This window comes from Dasypus novemcinctus, chromosome 30 (genome assembly GCF_030445035.2).
Source record: "Dasypus novemcinctus isolate mDasNov1 chromosome 30, mDasNov1.1.hap2, whole genome shotgun sequence".
In the NCBI taxonomy this organism is placed as follows: domain Eukaryota; kingdom Metazoa; phylum Chordata; class Mammalia; order Cingulata; family Dasypodidae; genus Dasypus; species Dasypus novemcinctus.
In genome coordinates, this window is record NC_080702.1 from 38,520,958 (window position 1) to 38,548,493 (window position 27,536).

The following is a 27,536-nucleotide window of genomic DNA, read 5'->3' on the forward strand; positions in this document are numbered from 1 at the left end:
CATTATACTCTCAACCAAATACCTGACAATCTCCTATGTTTGTACGTTGCCCCACCCTCCCCCCAATTTCTTGGGCAATATTACCCATCCTCCCATCCCTAGCTCCCCCTCAACCCTGCAAAGCCCCACCCAAAGGTAACCCTGTGCCCCCATTTTATCCTTCCTTGTACAAATACTTACCTCCAGTTTATCAGAGATTTCACCCATGTAGGTATCAGCTAACATCCTTCCTCTACCCGCAATTTCCTGTAAGACTATCATCCAGTCTTTAGCTCTCTGAGGCAGCTTGGCTTATTTATTTCATATCACTGAGGTCATGTAGTATTTGTCTTTCAATGCCTGGGTTGCTTCACTCAACATAAGGTTCTCAAGATTCATCCATGTTATCACATGTGTTTGTAGTGTATTCGTTATTAAAGCTGAGTATTATTCAATTGTATGTATGTAACACATTTTATTTATCCATTCATCTGTTGATGGGCATTTGGTTTGATTCCAACTTTTGTCAACAGTGAACAATGCTGCTATGAACATTGGTGTTCATATATTGGTTTGTGTCCTTGTTTTCCATTCTGCAGGGTATATACCCAGTAGTGGAATTGATGGGTCATATGGCAAATCTATGGCTAGTTTTTTTGAGAAACCGCCAAACTATCCTCCAGAATGGGTGGTTCCTTCTGCATTCGCACCAATGCTGGATGAGTGTTCCCATTACTCCACATCCACTCCAGCATTTGTAGTCTTCCATTTTTTTTTCATAGCTGCCAATCTCATGGGTGTAAGATGGTATTTCATTGTAGTTTTGATGTGCAATTCCCTGATAGCTAGAGATTTGGAGGATTTTTTCATGTGTTTTTTAGCCATTTGTATTTCTTCTTTAGAGAAGTGTCTGTTTAAATCTTTATCCAATTTTTAAAATGGGTTGTTTATCTTTTTATTTTCAAGAAATAGGTGTTCTTCATATATGCAGGCTATAAGTGTCCTATCAGATATATGGTTACCAAATATTTCTCCCATTGTGTAGGCTCTCTTTTCACTTTCTTGACAAACTCCTTTGACGTGCAGAAGGCTTTAATTTTGAGGATGTCCCATTTATCTATTATCTATTTGAGGATGTCCCAGTATCTATGAGTGCTGCTCATGCTTTTGGTGTGAAGTTCATGAAGTGATTTCCTATTATAAGGTCTCATAGATGTTTCCCTACACTATTTTCCAAAGTCTTTGTGGTCTTGGCTCTTATATTTAGGTCTTTGATCCATCTCGCATTGATTTTTTTATAAGGTGAGAGATGGTAATCCTCTTTCATTCTTTTACATATGGATATCCAGTTCTCAAGGCACCATTTGTTGAAGAGGTCACTCTCTCCCAGTTGAGAGGGTTTGGTGGCTTTATTGAATATTATATGACTATATATATGAGGATGTGTATCAGAACTCTCAATCTGGTTCCATTAGTCTTTTGTCTTTCCTTGTGCCAATACCATGCTCTTTTCACTAATGTAGCTTTGCAGTATGTTTTGAAGTCAATTAGTGTGATTACTCCAGTTTCGTTTTTCTTTTTCAATATGTCTTTGGCTATTCTGGGACTCTTTCCTTTCCAAATAACTTTCATACTAGTTTTTCTAGTTCCTTAAATAATGATGTATTGATTTTTATTGGTATTGCATTGTATGTGTAGCTCAGTTTTGGTAGGATAGACATCTTAATAATATTTAGTATTCCTCTCCATGAACAGGGAATATTCTTCCATTTATGTAGGTTTTATATGATTTCCTTGAACAGTGTTAGTAGTTTTCTGTGTATAAGTTTTTTACATCTTTAGTTAAATTTATTCTTAAATATTTGATTTTTCATTGACTATTGTAAATGGTATTTTTTTCTTGATTTCCTCCTGAGCTTGCTCATTATTGGTGTACAGAAATGCTACTGGTTTTTGCACATTGATCTTATAACCTGCAACTTTACTAAACTCATTTATGAGTTCTAGAAGCTTTCTTGTAGGCTTCTCAGGGTTCCTATGCATAGGACCATGTCATCTGCAATTAATAAAATTTTGACTTCTTCCTAACCAATTTGAATACCTTTTATATCTGGCTCTCACCTCAGTGCTCGAGCAAGTACTTCTAAGACAATGTTAAATAGAAGGGGTGAGAGTGGGCATCCCTGTCTTGTTCCTGATCTTAGAGGGAAGGATTTTAGGATTTCACCATTGTAAATCATGTTGGCTGTGGGTTTTTCATATATACTCTTTATTGTATTCAGAAAATTTTCTTATATTCCAATCTTTTGCAATGTTTTTATCAAGAAAGGGTGCTGTATTTTGTCAAATTCTTTTTCTGCATCTATAGATATAATCAGGTGATTTTTTCCCTTCAATCTGTTTATATGGTGTATTATCTTGTTTGATTTTCCTATATTGAACCATCCTTGCATACCTGGAATGAATCCCACTTGGTCATTGTGGATAATTCACTTAATGTGTTGTTGAATATGGTTAGCAAGTATTTTGTTGAGGATTTTTGCCTCTCCAGGCATTAGAGAAATTGGTCTGTAATTTTCCTTTCTTGTGGTGTCTTTGTTTGGCTTTGGTACAAGGGTAATGTTGGCATCATAGAATGATTTAGGTAATGTTCCTTCTGTTTCTATTATTTTGGAAGAGTTTCAGCAGGATTGGTGTTACTTCTTTCCAGAATGTTTTGTAGAATTCACCTGTGAAACTGTCTGGCCTTGCACTCTTCTTAGTTGGGAGGTTTTTAATGGTGGATTCTATCTCTTTATTTGAGTTTGGTGTGTTGAGATCATCAATTTCTTCTTTTGTCAATATAGGCGGCTTATATGTTTCTAGGAATTTGTCCATTTCCTCTGAATTGTCATTTTTGTTGGAATATAGTTTTTATAGTATCCTCTTATGATAGTCTCTATTTCTGTGGGGTCAGTGGTGATATCTCTTTTCTCATTTCTTATTTTGTGTATTTGCATGTTCTCTCTTTTTTTCTTTGTTAGTCTTGCTAAGGGTTTGTCAATTTTATTGATCTTCTCAAAGAACCAGCTCTTGGTTTTGTTTATCTTTTCAAGTGCTTTCTTATTTTCTATTTCATTTAGTTCTGCTCTTATCTTTGTTCTTTCTTTCTTTCTTCTTCCTGTGGGGTTACTTTGTGTTTCGTTTTTTTTTTTACTAATTCCTCTGAATGTGCTGTTATTTCTTCAATTTTTGTTCTTCTTTATTGATGTATGAATATATGGCTATAAATTTCACTCTCAGTATTTCTTTTGCTGTGTCCCTTAAGTTTTGGTATGTTTTGTTATCATTTTCATTAATTTCAAGGTAATTATTTCTTTTGAAATTTCCTTTTTGACCCACTGTTTTTCAAAGAGTGTGCTGTTTAATTTCCATATCATGGTATGAAATCTGGGCCTCTGAACCTTGCAGAATTCCAGCCTCACTCCACTGTGATCAGAGATATTGTTTTGTATGATTGAGATCTTTCTGAATACTTGGAGCCTTTCTTTGTGGCCTAGGATATGGTCTATCTTGGAGAATGATCCATGTACACTGGAGAAAAATGTATATCCTGCTGTATTTGGGTGTAATTATCTGTATATGTCTATTAGATCCAGCTTCTCTAATATACTGTTCAAATATTTTGTTTCTTTATTGATTCTCTTTTGAGATGTTGTATCCTAAGCTGATAGTGGTGTATTAGTCTCCCACTATAATTGTAGAGGCATCTATTCTTTCACTTAGTTTTTCCAGTGTTTGATCATGTATTTGGAGGTGCCCTTGTTAGGAGCATAAATATTTATGATCGTTTATTCTTCTTGAAAGATTGTTCCTTTCAGTAATTTGTAGTATCCTTCTTTGTCTCTCACAATTGTTTCACATTTAAAGTCTATTTTGCCTGATATTTATATAACTAGTCCTGCCTTCTCTCAGTTATTTTTTACATGTAAGATTGTTTTCCAGCCATTCACTTTCAACATCCATGTAACCCTGGGTCTAAGTAGTGTTTCTTGTAGACAGCATATAGATTGGTATTATTTCCTTATCCAATCTCCCAGTCTGAATCTTTTGACAAGTGAGTTTAAGACATTGGCATTCAGTGTTATTATTTTCAAGGGATTATTGATGTTAGCCATATTGTGATTGGACTTGTGTTTGTCATATTTTGGTTTTTTTTCCTTCTCCTTCTGTCTTTTTTGTTGCTCTTACATTCTCCTCCAGCTTCACCTCTCCTGTTTTTTTCTTTCTTCCTGCAGAACTCCCTTTAGTAATTCTTGAAGGGCAGGGTTCTTGTTGGCATACTCATTCAATTTCTGTTTATCTGTGAATATGTGAATATTTTTTATTATTTTTTTTTATTTTTTATTGACTTTGTAATAATATTACATTAAAAATATATATGTGAGGTCCCATTCAACCCCACCCCCCCCACCCCCCCTCTCCCCCCCCCCCCAACAACACTCGTTCCCATCATCATGACACATCCATTGGATTTGGTAAGTACATCTTTGGGCACCTCTGCACCTCATATACATTGGTTCACATCATGGCCCATACTCTCCTCTATTCCATCATGTAGGCCCTGTGAGGATTTACAATGTCCGGTGATTACCTCTGAAGCACCATCCAGGGCAGCTCCATGTCCCGAAGACGCCTCCACCTCTCATCTCTTCCTGCCTTTCCGCATACCCTTTGTCCATTATGTCCACTTTTCCCAATCCAATGCCACCTCTTCTATGTGGACACTGGATTGGTTGTGTCCATTGCACCTTTATGTCAAGAGGAGGTACAGATTCCACCTGGATGCTGGATGCAATCCTCCCATTTTCAGTTGTAATCACTCTAGGCTCCATGGTGTGGTGGTTGTCCTTCTTCACTTCCATCTTAGCTGAGTGTGGTAAGTCCAATAAATCAGATTGTAGGTGCTGGAGTCTTTTGAGGCTCAGGATCTGGCTATCACATTGTCAGTCCAGAGATTCAAATCCCCTAAATATATCTTAAACCCCAACATTAACTGCACCTCCAGCACATTAGCATGAAAGTCTTATGAAGGGAGATCCCATCTGAGTCCAGATTCATCACACATAAACACCATTTCCAAAGAGGGGCCATCTGCCCTGGTAGTTAACCCCATCGGCCATGACCATAACTCCCATGGGTCTCTTTAGCCCTCAAAGGAACCAATATCTGGGGGTTGTATCTGCTTTATCTGTCTCTCTGACTCTGCTCAGTTGTGCATGAGGGCAAACCTTCTGCCAGCCTCCAGACTCTTTTTTAGAAACTCGTAGCCATATAAACTCATTTCTCCTTTCCATTTCCCCCTTACTTTAGGTCAAACAGCATTTTAAAGTCATGGTATTTTATGTAGACATAGATATTCTGCTGATCCGCATTGAACCTTCCGTATAAGGTCATTTTCCAGTTGCATCATCAGTTGGTAGTTGATAGTGGTCCCTCGTTGCCAGGGAGGCTCATCCCCGGGTGTCATGTCCCACGCTGGGGGGAAGGCATTGCATTTACATGCTGAGTTTGGCTTCGAGACTGGCCACATTTGAGTAACATGAAGGCTGACAGAAGGAAATTCCCAGGCACAAAGTTGCTCTAGGCCTTGTTCTTATTTTGGGTTTATCAGCTCACAAGCATAGTCATTAGTATCAGGGGCTCACTGTTGAACCCTCACTCCCTCCCGGTCCCCACCACTGTACCTGGGAGACTGTCGCTGCTCCCCTAGGGACCACGACAGAGCACCACTGGCCAGGAACCCAGTACCCCCCCCTACTGTGGTTTTTAATTGTTGCCACTATGAGTATATCCAAACATTACCATGCTATCTGTGAATATTTTGAACTCTCCATCATTTTTGAATGCTAGTTTAGCTGGGTAGAGAATTCTTGGCTGGAAATTTTTTTCCCTTTTGGTCCCTTGACAATATCTTACCACTGCCTTCTTTCCTCCATGGTTTCAAATGAGAAATCAGCACTTAATCTTATGGAGCCTCCCTTGTAAATGATTGTTTTCTTTTCTGTGTTGATTTTAGAATTTTCTCTTTGTCTTGAGCATTGGATAATTTGACAAGTATATGCCTTGGGGTGGGCCTGTTGGGATTTATGGTGTTTGTGGTGTGTTGTGCTTCCTGGACATGTACATCCATCTCTCTCAGTAGATTTGAGAAGTTTTCAGCCATTATTTCCTCCAATACTGCTTCTGTCCCTTTTCCCTTCTCTTCTCCTTCTGGGATGCCTATAATACGTATGTTTGTGCATTTTGCCTTTTCATTCAGGTCCCTAAGTCCTAGGTGGATTTTTTCTATCTTTTTATCGATCAGTTCTACTATCTGTTTAATTCCAGATATACTGTCTTCCATGTCACTAATTCTCTCTTCTGCCTCTTCTAATCTGCTGCTATTTGATGAGAGTGTATTTTTGATTTCTTGAACTTTGGTTTTCATCCCCATAATATCTGTTATCTTTTTGTGTATGTCTGCAATTTCCTCTCCAAGTTTTTTCTTCATTATTGTTAGTTTCTTCCTTTACTTCATTAAGTTGGTCTCTAATGTATGTTTTGAGATCTTTAATTACTTGTCTGATGTTCTGCTCCCCTTCCAGGTTTTTAGTTTCATAATTGGATTCAGCCATGTTTTCTTGATTATTGGTTTGTTTTGTAGTTATTTGTTGCTGACCGGTTTTCATTTTATCTTGACGGATTTAATCAGTTCCTTAGCTTCTTTGTCTACTCTGGGGGATTAATTAGTTGTTGTTCGTGCATAAGTGTTATGTCTTCTCTTTGTCATTTTGTTCTTCTTACTCAATTTTCTTGTTGCTTTGTAAGTTCACTATGATGGAATATATTAGGGTCAGGGAAAGCAAAACGTGTAAGAAAAGAAAATGTATAAAGTAGTATTGGTAATATATGTTAACAGAACAACAATATCAGATCTGGAAGAATGGGTATTAGACTCATGTAAGTTGGGTAGGTTTATAGCAGTAAGTAGAGTACCTATAATGAGACAGTCAACTGAATATGGGGAGGAATACTGTATGAATTAAAAAGCCAGTGTTTTCAGGAGAGAGGGAAAGAGAAAAGAAAGACAATATTATCAAGAGTGGGTAAAAGACAGAAAATAGAACAGAGGTATTAGAAATTAAAAGTGAGACAATTTGAGGGACAAAGAAAGGAAGGTGGAATGTAAGAGAAGCAGTAGATGATGGATGATGGTATGATGTGGGGGAAAGTGGATCATGTAGGTTGCCAAAATCAATTCACACAGAAAAGAGGAAATGGAGGATGAGGGAACACAGCAAGTATGAATCACTCCCTGCAGCTCCTATTGTATAAATAAAATAAAATAAAATAAGATGACAAAGAGAGAAAAGAAAAAAAAAGAGAAGAGAAAAAATTCGTGGGCAAAGAAAAGGGGATGAAATAAGCAAAAAGAAAAAAAGAAAAAGAGAAAAAAAAAACTAAATAAATGAAGAAGGACCTTGGGGGATAAAATTGGAGAAAAGACCAAGAGAAAATGCAATATTACCAACCAAGACAAGAAAAAAAAAAAAAAAGAGAGAGAGAGAGAGAAAAAAAAAAACACAAGTGCCAAGGGCTAGGGTAATCAGGGACATCAGATGGACCTCAGGGTGTGGTGGATTCAGGGATGGGAAGTCTTTGACACTGCAGACTCAAGACTCAAGGTGTGTATCTGGAGCATGGGCCACCAGGGTTTAGGGCACTCAGACCTGGGAACCATGCATCTGGTTAATAGGGGGCCTGGGAGCACCACAGCACAACACAGCCTTCAGTGATCCCAGCAGCTGGGCACAAGCCATAGTGGGAGGTGTCCCACCTACACCCTCTGACCTCTGTGTATAAACACAAAATTTCACCTCTCACAAGAGTCTCTTCTGTCACTGTCTTACCAAATTGACATCTAGATACCTCCTGCCATGTAAGCCCCCAAAACAGTCCACTGGGGGTGCCACTGCACTACAAAGATTTCAGGGACAGCTGTGGCTGGGCTGTCAGCCCTAGGGGGAGGGGTTCCATCTAGAACTTCTGACCTCTGTGTCAGAAACCATAAGTTCCACCTCTTGCAAGAATCTCTTCTGTCACTGTCTCACCAAATCGACATCCAGACACTTCCTGCCCTACAAGCCCCCGAAATAGCCCACTCAGGGTTTGGGAACTCCCCACACAACAAAGATCCCAGGGATCACTGCAGACCAGCCACCAGCCCCAGGGGGAAGGGTCCCACTCACAACCCCGACCTCCATGAAAGAGACCCAAAATTCTACGTCTTGCAAGAATCCCTCTGTCACTGTCCCAATAAATTGATGTCCAGACACATCCTGCCCTGCAAGCACCCAAAACAGCCCAGTTCAGCAGGACTTCAACCCTACTCAGCCGCTTCTTTGCAGGAGAGATTATGAGGTTCACTCACTCAGATGCCATCTTGCCCCACCTCCCATTTTACTATTCACATTTGTTTCTTAATGCACATAATATTCCTTACTTCTTTGAAGAGCTTAATATAATTGATTTTTGAGATTTTCTTATTAGTTCTATTTTTTTCCTGAGGGACTTCATCTCCCATTTTTGTAGACTGAGCAGTCTTAATTACTAACATATTCCCTCATATCTTCAGATGAATTGTATGAACTTTTTCTCTCCTTCCATGGCTTACTCCTTTCTACCTCAACCAGCACACAGGAATTTCTACCAGAGAAGTAGGATTTCCATGATTATTCAAGAATAATCTTTAAAAATCTAATCTCTCACACTTAAAAGCTACAGAATTCCCCTGGAAAGACAGTTGCTAGAAGCAGGGAAATAAGAGAGGTGAGCTGCCCATCTTTGTGAGCAGGGGGTCACCTCATGACTATCCTGCACAAGATGGCAGAATGAAGAGAGATGATGTCATGCTAACTATCAATGCTATAGACTTCATCAATTTAAATCACAGTGAGGTGGTAGCTATGCTGAAAGTCAGTGCTGCTTCCCCAGCTGATGCCCTTAAAACACTGGAGTTCCAGTTTTAGAGGAGCCAGCGAAAGCCATGGAAGAGTGCCAAGTGCTTTCAGTTACAATGAGAACCATGCCAATTTGTCCCCATCGTGGGTCACTTGCCTTGGCCTTCCAAGACCTCTGCATGGCTGCCATGATCTAGTTCTAAGAATCTATTTGGGAAGTTGGGAATTTCCTATTGTTGGTTGACAGGAGGAGAGCCACACCAATCATACTTCCTTCCTTAAAACTATCATCCTGGAAAGGCATGCTTATTAAGACAGAAGACTAAAATGTGGAGATAAGATTGTAGGGGTGAATGGCTTATCCACCATGGGAGTGAGCCATTCCACCCTAGTCCCCAAGCTGAGGGATCAGAGGAAGAAAGTCACATTGACCATTATTTGTTGGCCTGGAAGCTTCCTGTAGATTTTTAAAAAAAATTTAATGTATTTTTAATTTATTTTTAAAAGATCCAGGGATCACACAAAATGTAACAAAAAATAGAGATTCTCATATGCCCCACTTCCCCAGCCACAACTTTTTTGAAATTGGTTGTGAATCAAGCATCTTTTCTAGTGAAAAGAGAAATTATAAGGTGATTATAATTTAGTGCTGAAGGTGAATAATCCTGCTGCATTAAAGATTCATTTCCAAAGGAGTATTTTGTTCTGAAGCAGTTTTTACTAAAAATCCTTTCTGGAATTTGTATTGTATTTATCAGCAAACTTGTCTGGAAATATTTTTTTATTTATGCAATTAAAATGGATAAAGATAAAACCATACTGCTATTAGATATACACTCATATATCACTGTTGAGTAACAGAAGAAGATAGTTTTTGTAAGAGTCTTAAATGTTTTAGAGGCTCTTGTTTTCCCCATTATTTTTTTAATTATGAACTTAATTGTTTCAAGTAAGTGATTGAAAAGTTCTTTTTCTTAATCTGAAACATTAAATTTTTGATGTGATCTTTCAATCAAATATCGGTCACTAGATTATTTCATATTTTGAAATATTTTTGAAAGCTATGAGCACCCATTTTGTTGGTCCTTTATTTGATATGGTTGTCCTTTGTAAAAGCATAAATAATGAATAAGAAAAAAGTATCTTTTCCTTTTAATGTTATGCATACTTGAAAAAAAGTTTCATTTAGAAACCTAGTTCAGAATGTATGTTAATTTATAAATGACTCTGGAATAAATGGTCTTGATGATCAGAGAATGTAATTCAAAATACTATGTCTGTGGAGAAGCACAACCACTTTATTTTCCAACTTAGTGGTTTCCTTGCTGTGGTATAGTGTATCTGCATGTCACTAATGATTTCAGTTAATTTTATAATGATTAAAAAAATCACTGGGGTGGGGGGCGGGGGAAAGGACAGAAAAATCAATCAATCAATAAATCTTTAAAAAAAATCATATCTCTTTTGAATAAGCAAGAAATTGCAATTATAATGATTACTGATGTATTCAGCCCTTTGCTGCACTCTTTGGTCAACAAAAAACCAGGACACAGTGAAATGCCCTCTATGTTATAGTATGGTTATTTGATGATTGCTTTTGAAATAATTTGATTATAGAATTCTTTGATATTTTAATTGACATGGAACAAATGTTTTCCTGCTCTGCAGATAGAATTTTGTAACATACTTTGCTAATTTTAAGAACATTTTATAAGAGTATATCATTTTTCCTGGGACTAGCTGTCCATCAAAAAATATCATAATTACTGGTTTGTTATATATGAAATACTTACACTAAGCCCTATGGTATAATAAGCATTTTTGGAGGAAATTTTTTTTCAATGTTATTTTTACTTTTGGAAGCCTTGGAATGAGCTTAAGCCACGTTTTCTTACAAAGGACTGTTGATACAGGTCAGAATGATATTTTGAAACTATGAAAACACTTGGATTTTCTCATTTTAAGCTATCTGATTAAATATTTTTATTTGTTCTGTGCCTTCTTTACATTATTTCAGAATTTTTCAGATTTAGGAGATCTCAAGACTTATGGGTTCTTGGGAAGCAGACTTGGCCCAGTGGTTAGGGCATCCATCTATCACATGGGAGGTATGCGGTTCAAACCCTGGGCTTCCTTGACCCGTGTGGAGCTGGCCCATGTGCAGTGCTGATGCATGCAAGGAGTGCCCTGCTATGCAGATGTGTCCCACACATAGTGGTGGACCCCATAAGGAGAGCTGCCCAGCATGAAAGAAAGTACAGCCTGCCCAGGAATGGCATTGCACACACAGAGAGCTGACACAAGATGATGCAACAAAAAGAATCACAGATTCCCATGCCCCTGACAACTACAGAAGCGGACAAAAAAGAACACACAGCAAATAGCCACAGAGAACAGACAACTTGGGTGGGGGAGAGAAATAAATAAAATAAATACATCTTTAAAAAAACAAATGCATTTATTAAGGCATTCTTCTATATGCTTGGGAGACATCACTGAACATAACTGGCAAAAATATTTAAAATAAAAAAGACTTATGCCTTCCTCTCAAGTTCTGAGACTTACCCTTCACAGACCAAATGAATTGTGCCTTAAACATATGCTATTTTACACAGTCCCATGTTAATGCATGAGTTTCCATCTCTCATCCCACAAGCTTCCACATACTCCTAGTTTAGCATATGTAAAAACAAAGAAACCATTTTTTCTTGGAAAGTAGAATATTCAAAGTTTCAGACAACTATTCCAGCACTAAAAAGAAAAAAAAGATCAGTTTCATAGAAGACCTTATTTGCTTCATCATGAATTGGATAAGGAAACATTATTTCTTGAAATATAACTGAAGAAGGACCATTTGGGCATGACTACATTTACCTTTTTAAAATATTTTGTATTTTAAACATAAATGTTCCATGAAAAATTTAGGGGATTCCCATATGCCCCACTCCCTCCCCTCACACACTTTCCAACATTAACATTCTTCCTTAGTGTGGTACATTTGTTACAGATGAGGAACACATGTTGAAGCACTGCAGCTAAGAGTGGATTTTAGTTTACATTATATTTTGCACTCTGTCCCACACAATGTAGTAAGTTATGATGAAATATATAATGGCTTATATCTATCACTGCAATGTCATTCAGGACAATTCCGAAGTCCACAAAATGCCCCATATTACACCTGTATTTCCATTTTCCTGCTCCTCTGAACCTCCGGTGACCGTTGTCTCCACCTCAATGATAAATATCTTACATTGCTAGAATAACAATAAGTGTATAGAAGAATACCATGAATTTTCTATAGTCCACATTTCATTTCCTTATCCTGAGGATGCTGGGATAGTGATATTTACCCCTCCTATAAATGAGAGAGTCTTAGAATCCATGGAGCTGATGGATGGGAATACATTGCGTGCAGTTGAGATTCTCTCTGTTCCTTGGGATGGATGTGGTCCATCATCATCTCCTTGATACTTGTCCTGGGTGAGTACAATGAACTGGAGAGTAGGTGCAAGAAATCTGTTGAGATATAGGGCCAAACTGGCACATGGAACCCCAAAACATTTAAGTCCTATCAAGTCTAGTACTAAGTATAGTTTTAAATAGAATGTGCAGAAGAGCAATTTGTAGGAAACCACAAAGGAGTCTAACTCAGATACACATGGGAGCATAAATTCCAAAGTAGGGCCAATTGGCAGGGTACAAAATACAATTTCAGCTTGAGAGCCCTTTTTGCCAATTTGAATCACTTGGATCACATACATCCCAATAAACTTCAGCATGATATTCATCCTCACATAAATGTCTCAATATCCTCAAATATTGTAATGGCCTTACCAATACCTATGACCTCAATAAAACCACAATGGAGTATGTTTATATGTGAACTTCACTACTACCTGGAAGAGAGAGAAAAAAGCCCCTGTTGTCTGTTTATGTTGTCTATTTGTTCCTTGTGTTATTGGATCTCTGCCATCAACAGCCTCAAGGATCAGAAACTGGCCCATAGTCAGAGGAGGTACACTTGATGTGGATTTCCCAAAACCTAGAGCTTCCTGCCCTGACCATTGATAAACTTGCAAGAGTATGTGCCTGTGAGATGGGCACAACTTTACATTCCCTTCCAAGTTAGTGGCCATAAGCCCTTTATTTTTTATCCAGGGTAATAAAAAGCCATATTGGTTGCCTGTGTCTTAGATGTTTGATATGGTGGAGAATATATGGGGTATTAAAGTGACCGTTCTCTGCTTTGGGGTGACAAAAAATAAATGTTTCCAACATAACTCTATGTTCCCATAAAGGTGCAATTATTAGGAAAAACTCTCTGTAGATGAGAAATGGATCAGCACAAGCTGCTGATCTATGGTATTAATGCATTTTACAGGGGCTGAGGAGGAGACAAGGGTGTCAAATTTTAGGAATTCAAAATGCAGTTTTATTTTCGCATTAATCTTATGCTACAGATTTGTAATTTATGAAAATTGCATGACTGCTGAATCCCAGGCAGGGGCACATTGAATCGTGGGTGTTTCTGGTCACAGGAATGGTATGCAGGCCTGCATCTACCTTAGGAGGCATGTTGTTGTCCTAACCTGAGACATAGTTGTGTGAGGCTGTCCATCTCACTGTTGGACCATGGAGTGCATGATTCCAGGATGTCCTTAGCTAAAACATGACTGGCATGAGCCCCTTTTGACAGACCACCCTTGTGATGCAGTTAACACCAGTTTATTCATTGGGCCTGGTTGATTGACAAGGGATAGCACTAAATCTGCCTGGAGAGTGGGTGGTCCCTGGGGCCTTGCTATCCCTGGACTGGGGTGAAATGATAGTACCTAGGGGTGCTGAGGCTAATCCAAAACATATTTTCCGACTTTTGTTTTTCACCTGGGCATGGAGCCTCAGATGCAGAGCCCCAGGGCAAAAAGTGTTACAGGTCCCCCTATTGTCTAGAGGATTTGGAAAAGCTTAGCAAAAAAAGGTCATCACAGCCCTTAGATTTGACTTTCGAGTTCATAACAACAGCATATACACACAGATGTATTTATATATATAAACAGTATATATATATACGTATATAAGCAGTATATATACATGTATATACAGTATATATATATATACACTTATATATATATTTATATACTGCTTGAGTCTGCAGGTTCCATTTCAGCTCTTCATGCCCCTTACCTTGCACATAATGAAAGCTTTGGCTAAACTGGGAGCTACTTCTAAGATGTACCTATTGATTTTGATTGTCCTGCTCCTGCAACTTCCCCTTTCTGCATGGAGGTTAACGGATCCTGCCTGCTTCTACAGAATAAAACCCAATGTATTTAAGGATGGAGATCTGGTTATTGTGGGGTTTTTCCCCCTCTATACATTTCTAACACAAGAAAGGACTGCCCGGCCTTTCAAAGGATTCTTTTTGCAGCAGTAAGTGCCTTTTTCATTTATTTTCTGCCTCATTATTATGATAAGCAATGCCTAGAAAATTTGCAGATGGCTAGATCAACACACTCCACATTATTGTCCTTGACTTCCCCACTGCACACCTAGATCCCAGATTGTCCATAATCTTCTGACTGGATATTTTTCTTTCAAAGGAAAGTGAGTATATTTTATCTTTCTTCCTTTTAGTTCCCATGACATTCTTTTTTCCATTTCTGGAACATAAGGGATTCATCCTTCTCCAGCCTCTCCTCTCTCCTTGCCTCTCTCCTTGCCTCTCCTCTGACCTCAGCTGCCACGAGTAGTGAATGAAATGATATTCTTTAGAAACACAGCCCACTACCATTAGGGCATTGCTAAGAGGTTGTAGAAAAATGTCTTTTCCCCAAATTAAGGGTCTGCTAATGATTCTTTTCCCATAAGAATAATTGCTAATATTCCTACAAAGATGCCACAGATATCTGGGGTCCACTTGCTTGGACAGATTTCTTACTGTAGACAACTGGTTACTCTCTGAAATATCTTTATATCATAGCCCATCAGGTATCCTCCTTCTCTCCTCCAGCTGCCAGCCAAGCCAGGCTTAAAATGATGAAGGATCTGAGTGACACTTTCCACTCCAGCATGATTCTAAATGCCATTTCTGTAGGTAATGGTCTAAAAAACGAATTGATAAATTAAAACTGCAGGGGTGATAGGTTTCAAAAAATTCTTTAAAATATTTTTGATGGGCTTCTGGCTAATAGATATAGCTTGAGTGAGAAGAGGGTATTTTACTAAAAGAAAATGATAGCTTAATCTGGTTTTGAAAGTGCCAGACACATATGTTTTGCAAGCAGCTGCACACATTTGTGACTGGAGATGGCAAGGTTCAGAAATTGCTGTAGAAAGAGTTTGCAACTTAGTTTTCTTCCTTTTCATGTCTAGTTGTTTTTCTGCTTATCTCTTTTATTCTTTGACAGACCTCAAGTGATTCACTGCTCATTTTCTTACCATAATTTTCCAAAATCTTTGTAAGTATCTGTAATACACACACACCTCTTTCTGATGGGTACTGCTGATGGCTGTCTTTCCAGAAGCATCAGGGACATAGGAGTTGAGGGTGATTGATTCAGGTATTCTGGCCTGAATCTCTTAGGAAAGAAGGCAAGTTTGACTCATATCCCAGCTTGAAGCACCCTGTAAGGTGGAGGGGAAGAGTTTGTGCATTGTCAGAGAAGGAGATACTAAAGTATTAGATACTAATTCTGCTGTCCACTCAAACTACCTAAGGAAAATGAGCACTTGTTGGATTTGCATAGCTGAAGAGTAGAAACCAGGAGTGACATTTACTAGAATGCCCTGATAATTAAATAAGGCTTTCTTTTCTGTGGTGACTTATCCACTAGGTTCAGAAGGTGCAGTGCCCAGTGCTGACCACAATGGGGGTCAAGAAATGTTTTAATATCCTTTTAAATCTGAAGAATAAATAAATGTTTTAATATATAATATTATTAAATTTGTTTTTAAAATAACTAAGTCATAAAATGCAAAAATATATATAAATGTCTCAGACCATGAAAGTTGTCATGAATCCCTGAACGTATTCATTACTTTTCTGTGCTAAAAAATTTGTATATTACAAGCGTGAGATCATTCTGTCCCCATTCCCCTTTAACATGCTTACATATAAAAGAAGAAATCACAAACATGTTTCATATAAATATGTGTTTCCAATATACAATTTGTATGTCTACTTATCTTATAGTCTTAGGGTTATTTTATTTCAGCAAAATTTTTGTGTTTTTATTGGGTTCTAATATTTTATTACTATAATTAAGTACATAATGGATATAGTAATAGAACTTTGCATTATAAAAGAAGCTAACAGAATTTTTGTAGTTAAGTGGTTGGGTGCAATTTTGGATATTTTTTAAATGTATTTTAAACCTATTGTAAAAGAATCTTCCAGAAGTACACTAATTGACAATTTTACTAGCCATAAAGAAAATATCTCCTTCCTTGTATTGTTTTTTTATCATACTTGAATAAATCGATGTTAGATATTGGTCTCCTGTTGATCACATTTGCATTTATTTTAACAACTGTTGCATTAATATTTTCTTCAGTTATTTGGTCTTAAGAATATATTTGGTGATTTGTCTTTTAAGTCTTGGGTCATATTTCTATTCATGTATACACCATTTCACTTTTTTCAAATGTTTTCATTACTGAAAATATAAAGTATGTGTTTGCAAACATTTATTTTAGGGCTGTGGATTTAGACAATGGTTGAGCACCTGCTTCCCAAGTACAAGGTCCTGGGTTCAATCCCTTGGACCTTCTAAAAAGTCTTTTTTTCCTGTTGTTCCTTTTTTAAAAAATAGTTTAATCGTGGAGTATTTAAATTAAAAAAAAATAAAAAATCAGTATTAAAGTAAAATCCAATCATCTTTTCTCCTATTCTGTCTGACTTTTTGGCCATGCTACCCCAATCTGTAAGTTTATTAATAGATGTGCTAATTCCAGTAATTTGTTTTATTTTTTGAAATATGGAAAGTGTTTGCCTCTAGTATGAAGTAGATTACCTCAATTTAATATTTCAAAATGATTTCCTTTCTCCATTAATTAAACCCATTATTTCCCCCTTACTAGTTTTTCAAGACCACCTTGAAGATGCATGAAACATTCCCTTAGACATACATCATTTCTCTATTTTCTATTATTTCCTAGAGATACAACAATATCTTCCTCTGTCATTACCACACTCCTTAAAATATTGTGGCTAATTAAAAATTGCAGTTATTGGTTTTGTAAAATCAAAATCTGCCTTTAGTGTTCTCAATTATTTTCCCTAATTTCCTGAACTTTGCATACTTCCAAAAACCTCTAAAATTGTATTAACATTACCTTTAAAATAACTCTCTGAATTTTTATAATTTTTGTACTAACATACATACAACCTCCAAATTTTCCATTTTAAACACTGTCAAGTGTACAATTCAGTGTAATTAATGGCATTCACAATGTTGGGACACTATCACAATCATCCCTTACCCCAAAATTTCATCATCTCTAAAAAAAAATACTTGCCCAATTAGAAACGATTCCCCTTCCCTCATCGGCTGTGCCCTGGTAACTTATCTATCTGTGTTAGCTTTTTTTAAGAAATCATTTTTTGACTATATTAATACAGCATAAATCTATTCAAAGTGTACATATAGTTATGCATTTATCATTTTAATAATTACTAGATCATTTTCATTATTCCAGTAATAGTAATAATAATAAAAAGCAAAAACAGGAAAACTCATCACCTCTCAATCTTTCTATGCTTCCCATACTGTGTTTAGGTACTACTTTGTTTCTATTAGTTTATTTGTATTTATATTTTGTATACATTCTCTTATATGTGCAACATCACCCATATTTGTATTTCACATAAGGTTTTAATGTTATATAGCCCGAGGTTAAATTTTTTTAGTTACCCTTATAGTAGTATACATGTCCTTAGATTTTACTTTTCATCCTTAGCCATATCCATTTAAAAGCTCCGCGCTAGTTGCTTACACTATCATGTGCTTTTTCCACTTCTATTCATTTCCAAAGGTTTACAAACAACCTTTTAAAATAATTCTGCAAATTGTTAAAAACTGTCCATTCCCTACCCTCTTTCTATTTTCTATTTATTAATGCCACGAATTTATACAACATATTTAGTTCATAATAGCACCATCATACAATATTTATGCTGTGTTAACTTTTATAGAAATTTTGTAGATTTGTTTGTGTTAGAGGTTTGCAGGAAATAACAAGCCGTACCTCAGTTCCCATGATATGCACTGGGAAAAAGGTAAACCACCTCCCCAGTGTGGCACTTTCCCACAGCTTAAACAAGGGAACCCAGTCAAGACAGGTGTGAAGGGAGATAGAGATCTTCACCATCTGCATATCAGAGGGATATGGAAATCTTTACTACCTCTACCTGCATATCAGAGGGAGACTTTAAAACCTTACAGATCAAAAGAAACGGTTGCTCCTGCAGCATTCCAAGAAGCCATAGACTCCCTCAAACCCCTCCCACTACCTCACTCAGACCCTCAAGCCCTCTCCCACTAACTATCATTTCCCCACCTAGGAAAGTTCTGTATAAATTCAAGTCCCATCCTTCCAGGAGTGGGCTGGCGTCTCTCTTCAGACTCCCAGGATGCTGGTGGGGGAACTGAAGTCTGTTCTTCAGACCCCCTCCATTGGAAGAGCTTCTCAATAAATAAATTATTTGCTTATGGTCAATCAGTCTCCGTGTCCCAGTAAGAGCCGTATTTTTTCCAACAGTGTGTATCTTTGCGAAATTGTTTCCAACGTTTTACATTCCTTGATAAGAGCTTTATGATTTTATCCACAGGAGATGCAGCAATTTTGTAATCTATTGCTATCATATATATCATCCCCAAAAGCTTCTATAAACTGTTGGTATACTATTGAAAAGCCATTGACTGTTATATATTTGTTTGTGTACTGCCTTATCAATTGCATATCTTTATCACATTTACTATTGGAGTTCCCTTGTGAACAATCTTATCTACAGCAAAGTACTGTGGGTCGTTACTCTTTCCATTGTTTTTCACCTGTTATTTTATTGCATTATCTGATAGACTAGAAATTCCAACAAGGTACTAATTAATTCTGCCCCCTACAGAACTTATACATACTCTTGATTTTAATAGGAGTGTTTTTTGTTCAAGGAATTTTTAGCAATATTCATCCGACAATACATGAGGAAAATGACTTATCAGTAAACTTGGCTAATAGTGAGGATTCAATTAGACTGCAAGGGGGAGAGTATCTGACTGTGGAGATGAGTCTCTAGATGGGGGTGATTCAACCATCCCTGACCCTCACCTACTTTCAATTGTGATTCACTGTCTCTGTATGAAGCAAAGTCTATATTCTAATGTTAAGAAAGTTTGTGTTTTTAAGCATATTCAGTAAATACTCTTCTCCTAAAATAATATGTTCAATTGGAAGTTGTTTCATTTTCTTAAATTATTTCTTTCTTTTACTGTATTGTGAAAGCGTTTCTCACTAGGCAACTCAATTTATTTTCATAAAGCCTGTACCATGCTTTTTCTATATTTATGTTTACAAGAAATTTTGAGGAAAAATGGAAAATATGAAAAGCAACATATGGAATTAGACATAAAAATTCACAAGGCAGATAACCAAAATAAATCAGAGGTAGATATACCACACAAAATGGATAAGGATAAAATGCATTATTAAGAATCAAATGATAAATTCATAATGATAAAAACACTCATCACAAATGTATAGTAATTGTTATATATTAATGAAGATTAAAAGCCTAAGATGAATAAAGCAATAAAGAGAAACAAGAAGATATAAAATCAGTTATCATAGTGGAAACTTTCAACATTTATCTCTCAAACAAATGATAACATATATCTAAGAAATATCAATTGTATTTGGAAAAAAAACAAGTTCGATTTATTGAGCACATTTGGATACCTGTGTCTTACTATTGAAAAATATCCATTCTTGCCAAGCACACGGGGTGCATTAACGTACATTTAGTAATATGTTAACCAAGCCTGAACAGAAGGAACTTTGAAATAAATACAAGGTGCTTTTCTTTTTCTTGGAATTTCAGATACATTTAATAAAAATGAAAGGTGTTTCCTTTGGCCTGGATGATAATTTCTTAATAAATAAATGAGAACGTAGTGTAATCTGCAGAAAAATGAAAATAATAAGGATTATTTGCAGGAAGTACCACTGAAGTTCTTGACTAATTATTAATAGCAGGATTTTTTAAAATTAGCAAATGGATGATAGACTTTTTAGACTTTATGATGCAGTTCCTCTTAGAGTCCTAAAGTGTTTCCTGTCTTATTAGGTATGCGTAATATTCACCTCCCCCTTCATCATTTTCACTCTCTCAAATCTTCCTGCCTTGCCTGAATCCTCCTTCACTGTGTCTCTGAGGCTCTTCACAGTTTGTTGATTTTTGATGATGGAAGATCCAAAACTTGATGGGGTAGATGTTTAGGCTAACTGACTGTCAGTCTTCTGCAGGTCATTTTGTCTGTCCCATTACTTCTGTCCCTATTGCAGATCTGAACTTTTAAGGAGACTCACACTATAGTTGGAATTAATCTGTCTTCAAACTCATGCCAATATTCCTGACATTCTACAAATCATTTAATGATGTGCTAATATTTTAAAAAGTATTTTGGTTCCAGAATTAAAGAACAAATCCTACCATGAAGGTATTCTGTTTTTCCATTCATTGAACCTTCCATTGTAGCTACCCTTACCTATTCCCATATAGGTAGAATTCAGTCAGGGCTTTAAAGAAATATTTAGCTTTTTAGCATTATCTAAAATATTGTGGATTAGAAGACCCAGTCTAGAATGACTTCACGGTGCTTTGCTCCTTAATTTGGTCATTGAATTGGATTGGTAGATAATCATGATTTGTGTCTTTTGCCTAAATATTCCTGTGCCCACCACAAAGGTTTCTAACCAAGAACTACCAGTATGTTCTAGCCATGCTTTTTGCCATCGAAGAGATCAACAGGAATCCCCATCTATTACCCAACATTTCTCTGGGATTTGATATCTACAATGCCCGGCACAGTGAACAGAGAACTTTGGAAATTCCCATCATTTGGCAATCCGGGCTGGGCAAGTACAACCCTAATTACAACTGTAGGAAAGAAAGCAAGTCAGTAGCAGTCCTTACAGGACAATCATGGGCACTTTCCGTTCAGGTTGGGATACTGCTGGAACTCTACAAAATTCCACAGGTAAGCCGGGGCGCGGGGGAGGGGGCCGAGTATTAAATCAAGTATCCTTTGGTGTGATTTTCAGGAAACTTAAAAGTTCAAGTATGGAATTGTTTATGTATTTCTGAAAGGGTGTGGCCATTATACAGAATGTTGGGATGTGCACATGTCCTTTATATGGAATAGATATAAAGGAAAGGGGCGAAAAGACAAAGGAGTTCCCCAGACCTCAGACACTGATGAATGATTTTCTAAAACACTCCCAGGGATCAGGAGATGATTAGAAAATAGAAAGAGCAAGACTTTTCTTCTATGTTTCTAAGAATGCTTGTTATTTATTGGGGTTGAGAGGGTAGTTCACCAATTCTCTGCTTCACATGGACTTATTTTCTCCTTACCCCTTAGCTTTCCTATGGCTTTTATGATCCTAATCTGAGGGATGATGGCCAGTTTCCATCAATTTATCAGATGGCTCCCAAGGATACCTCTCTGGCCCTTGGCATGGTTTCATTGATGCTGCATTTCAGCTGGACCTGGGTGGGGCTGGTCATCTCAGAAGACAAGAGAGGTTTCCAGTTTCTATGGGACTTCAGAGAAGAGATGGACAGGAATGGAATCTGTGCAGCCTTTGTGGAAATGATCCCTATCACTGAGAAATCATATTTCATATTCGAGTGGCACTATCATTTACGTATCAAAGAATCACCAGTGAAAGTGGTTGTCATTTATGGTGACTCTGACTCACTATTGGTTTTGAGTTTTTGTAGATGGAGAGTGTTAGTGATAGGGAAAGTCTGGATCACAACCTCGAAATGGGATGTTACCACAAGTGAAAGAGACTTTTTCCTTGACTCATTCCATGGGACTCTCATTTTTTCATACCACCATGGTGAGATACCGGGTTTCAAAACTTTTATCCAGACTGTTAACCCTGTAAAATACCCAGAAGACTTTTACCTTGCTAAATTGTGGTTCATCTCTTTTGATTGCTTGCTTTCTGAATCCGACTGTAACACTCTGGAAAGTAGTCCTCCCAATGCCTCCTTGGAGCTGATGCCTTGGTGGCAGTTTGACAAGGACATGAATGAAGGGAGTTATAATGTATATAATGCAGTGTATGCTGTAGCTCAGAGCCTTCAGGAAATGCTTCTTCAACAAGTAGAAATGCAGTCAGTGGGAAATGGAGATGGGCTTATTTTTGAGCCTTGGCAGGTAATGCCTCTTCCACTTAATAGCATGTGTTTTTTAGAACATATCATAAATGTGACTTTCTTAGAGTGCTGTATGTGCTCAAATTTATAGGTTAGGGTTCGTTCCCCAAAAGCCCAGAATTCAGTGTACTTGTTTTAGTGTCTAGGAGGTAAATCTAATCTTAGGTAGAAAAGTTCATCAAAAAGGAAATGCCATTGGGTGGGAGGAAATGAGTTTACAATCTTTGTTACTAAGGATCTCAACCTCATTCCCAACTAATATTTTAAATAGAAAATATCAAGACATCTTCCACCAGTCACTTAAATGACAACAGGACTTAATGCCTTTTAGACAGTGTTGAGTATTGTACATACATTATCACATTTAATTCCACAACTACTTTAGGTATTGATAACCATGCTTTGCAATATGATTATCTGGGAGAATTCAAAGATTAAATGAGTATGGTTAGGTATAATCCACCTTAAGATTTTCTGCAACTGATGTGTATAGATTGGTTTATCACCTTGCCTTTGGAGTTTTCTGTACAAATTGAGTGTTAGTGTATTGACTCTATGATATGTTAGTCCTCCATACATTTTATTTTATTGAAATATTCAGACATGAAAATACAAAAAAATAAGTGTATAGTGAAACTGTGAACTTACAGAACAACCAGGCATATTATCATACATTGGTCACATGCATCACACCACCACCAACATCTCGCATTGTTTTGAAACTTTTGTTATAAGCTATGCAAGGGCATCATCAAAATATTACTAATAATTATAGCCCATAACTTACATTTGGTGTATTTTCCCCCAAACTACTATATTATTTTTTATATATTTTATTATAGAGGTTGTGAAGTTAGAAAACAATCATGCACATGTTTAGAATTCCCATACAACATACATTCACCAACATATCACACAGTGTTGGAATATTTAATATGGATTATCTGATAATATCATCAGACTATTATCAACAATCATTGCCCATAGTGTACATTTGTCAAATTTCTCCATACCCCACCACTATCAACACAATATATTTTTAGCATTGAGGAGAATATTACAGTAACGCTCATAACCACAGTCAAGAGGTCACACTAATTGTATTTTTCCCATGCTTATCCACATTCTCACTACACTGAAATAGTGACACAATTCTAGAATAGCTCACAGAAGGACACTCTTGTAAATCAACCATCAACCATAATTGTCACCCAGCTCTGGGTTCACTGTTTTTCAGCCCCTAGACTATTCTCTAGCTTACTTTCATTTGACTTTTATATCCCTAGCCTACCCTTTCAGCCGCAATACCATTTACAAATCAGATACTACTCATTTTAATGTGTTACCATCAACTATATCAATTTCCGCATTTTAGAGTTAAGTTAATTAAAATCCAACGTACATTAAGCATCAATAGTCCTTCTCAGCCCTCCTCTTATCTCCTAATGACTTCTACTTAGATTTTACCTCCATGCATTTACTTTTCATATTTAGTTCATATTAATAAGACTATAGCAATATTTGTCCTTTTTTTCTGACTTACTTCACCTAGCATGATGTCTTCAGGAATCATCCATGTTATGATAAGTGCCCCAATTTCATTTCTTCTTACTGCAGCATTGTATTCCATCATATGTATATACCAGATTTTGTTTATCCATTCATTGGTTGATGGACACTTGGGTCATTTTCATCTTTTGGTAATTGTGAATAATGCTGCTATGAACATTGGTCTGCAGATGTCTGTATATCTCACATATTCAGTTCTTCTAGCTATATTCCTAGTAAAGGAATGCTGGGTCATAGGGCAGTTCTATATTTCACTTCCTAAGGAACTGCCAAACTGTCTTTCACAGACACAGTATCATTTTACAATCCCACCAACAGTGAAGGAGTTCTCTTATTTCTCCACATCCTCCCAGCTTTTATTGTGTTCTGATTTATGAAATAATGACTGTTCTATGAGGTGTGAGACAATATCTCATTGTCATTTTGATTTGCAGTTCCCTAATAGTGATATGGAACTTTATTTTAATGTGCTTTTTGTCCATTTGAATTTCCAATTTCCTCTTTGGAGAAATGTCTATTTAGATCTTTCACCCATTTTTAAATTGGATTCCTTCCCGTTTTATTGTTGACTTGAGTGATCTCTTTATATTGAATGGAAATTAAACCTTTATTAGATATATGGTTTCCAAATATTTTCTCCTATTGAATAGGCTGCCTTTTCACCTTCTTGGTGATTTCCTTTGAATCACAAAAGTGTTTAGGTTTCAGGGTGTCCCATTTATCCATATTTTTCCTTTGATGCTTGTGCTTTCAGTGTAAGGTTTAAGAATACACCACTAACACAACCATTCCAAGGTCCACAGAATGGAGGAATAGAATATGGATTAGAGTGGACTTACTGATATTCTATTCATGAACTATTGTGATTAGTAATCGAAGAAAATGTGGCATTGGTGTGGAAAAAGTGGCCATGGTGGCTGCTAGGGGTAGGGAGTGGGAGGAAGAGATGAGATGTGGGGGCATTTTCGGGACTTGGAGTTGTCCTGGGTGGTGCTGCAGGGACAGTTACCAGACATTGTATGTCCTCTCATGGCCCACTGGGTGGACTGTCGGAGAGTGTGGGCTATGATTGACCATGAGGTGCAGTGGTGCTCAGAGATGTATTCACCAAATGCAATGAATGTCTCATGGTGATGAAGGAGATTGTTTGTTATGGGGGGAGGAGTGGGGGGAAGTGTGGGGTATATGGGGACCTCATATTTTTTTAATGTAATATTAAAAAAATAAATAAAGACAAAAAACAGAAAAAAAATGCACCACTTACTGCCAGATCTTGAAGATGTTTTCCTACATTTCTCTGAGAAGCTTTGTGGTTCTTGCTTTTCTTTAATCCACTGTTTGTTAATTTTTGTATAAGGTATGAGATTGGGATCTTGTTTCTTGTTTTGGTTATGGATATCCAGTCTCCTAGCACCTTTTTCTGAATAGATAGTTCTGCTCCAGCAGGATGGGTAGGAGAAGCTTCTCAAAAATCACTGGACCATAGATGTGTGAGGTTCAGTTTCTGAAGAGTTAGTTCAGTTCTGTTGGTCTATGTGTGTATCTTTATGCCTGTATCATGACATTTTTACCACTGTAGCTAGCTAATATGATTTGAAGTCTGGATGTGAGAGTCCTCCAACCTCACTCTTCCTTTTGAAGATATTTCTGACCATTTGGGTTCCTTGCCCTTCTAAATATTATTTGCAATTGTGTTTTCCATTTTTTAAAAAAACTGCTGCTGGAATTCTTATGGGATTGCATTAAATCTGCATACAAATTTGGGTAAAATTGACTTCTTAATGATATTTAGTCTTCTAATCCATAAGCATGGAAAATTCTTCCAATTTTTTAGGTCTTTTTAAAATTTCTCTTAATGCATTATAGTTTTATGAATATAAGTGTTTTACATTCTTGTTGAAATTTATTCTTAAACATGAGATTCTCTTATTTGCTATTTTAAATGGAAATTTTTTACTTCATCCTTCAGATTGTGCCATTATGATTGTATAGAAATACCACTCACTCATGCATATTGATCTTGTATCCTCACAATCTACTGAATTTATTTATTAGCTCTAGCATCTTTATTGTAGATTTTTTGGATTTTCTAGAGATAAGATCATATCAACTGCAACAGTGAAATTTTACTTCTTCCTTTCCAATGTGGTTGCTTTTTATTTACTTTTTGCCTGATTATTCTACCTAGAAATTGTAGCAGTATATTGAAAAACAGCGGTGACATTGCTCATTGATTTCTTCTTCCTCATCATATTTTGAAAGCTTTCAGTATTTCACCTTTGAGTACAATGTTAGTTGAGGGTTTTTCATATGTAGACTTTATCAAGTGGAGAAAGTTTCCTTCAATTGCTACCTTCTGTACTATTTTTATCAAGAAGATACGCTGTGTTTTGTCAAATGCCTTTTCTGCATTAACTAATAAGATCATATGATTTTTTTTATTTGATTTATTAATGTTCAGTAATATGTTGATTGTTTTTCTTGTTTTGAACCACGCTTTTATGCCTCATTAACACCCACTTGATCATAATAAATAATTCTTTTAATGTGTCATTGGATTCAATTATCCAGTATTTTGTTGAGGATATTTGCATCCATACTCATTAGAGAAATGGGTTTGTAATATTTTTTTCCTAATATCTTTATCTGGCTTTGCTATTAGGATGATATTGGCTTCCCAGAATGAGTTTGGTGTCATTCCTTATTGTTCAAATTTTGGAGACACTTGAGTAAGACTGGTATTAAATTTTCTTCAAATGCTTGGAAGAAATCACTTGTGAAACCATCTGGTCATGGGATTTTCATTTTAGTGTTTTGTTTGATGATGGCTTCAGTCTCTTTATTTGTGATTAGTTTGTTGAGATCTTTGATTTCATTTAGAAACAGCATAGTTTGTACATTCCTAGGAAATTATTTCTTTCATCTACATTGTCTGGTTTTCTGGCATACAGTTGTTCATAGGATCCCCTTATGATGTCTTTTATTTTTGTGTGGTCAGGAGTAATGTCCTCATTTTCATTTTTTTTTCCATATATTTTTATCATCTCTCTTTTTTCTTACAGCAACCTACATATGTGTTTGTCAATTTTGTTTATCTTCTTGAAGAACCAATTTTTGGTTTTGTTAATTCTTTCTCCTTTTTTTTGTTCTCAATTTCATTTATTTCTCTTCTAATCTTTATTCTTTCTTTCCTTCTACTTGATTTGGCATTATTTTGCTGTCCTTATTCTAGTTTCTCAAGCTGAGTGGTTAGGTTATTAACTTTAACTCTTTCTTCCTTTTAAATGTAAGCATTGAGGACTTTAAATTTCCTTCTCAGCACTGCCTTGATTACATTCCATAAGTTCAGATATGCTGTGTTATTATTTCCATTCATCTCAAGATATTTGTGGGTTTACTCAAAATTTCTTATTTGACCCCCTGATTATTTAATGACAAGATGTTTAATGTTCATATCTTTGTAAATTTCCCACTTTTCTGCCTCCTGTTAATTTCCAACTTCATTCCATTATGATCAGACAGATTGTTTTGTGTAATTTACATCTTGTTGATTTTATTGA

The 27,536-nt window shown here is 36.5% G+C and overlaps 1 protein-coding gene across 1 annotated transcript in view; it reads left to right on the forward strand.

Moving 5' to 3' along the window:
• LOC131276812 (vomeronasal type-2 receptor 116-like) overlaps positions 1–27,536 on the forward strand; it is an 88,376-nt gene that overhangs the window by 50,034 nt on the left and 10,806 nt on the right. Inside the window, exons 2-3 of the mRNA XM_058290385.1 lie at positions 20,926–21,217; positions 21,602–22,408. Coding sequence (XP_058146368.1) covers positions 20,926–21,217; positions 21,602–22,408 — 1,099 coding nt within the window. The remainder of the gene's footprint in view (positions 1–20,925; positions 21,218–21,601; positions 22,409–27,536) is intronic.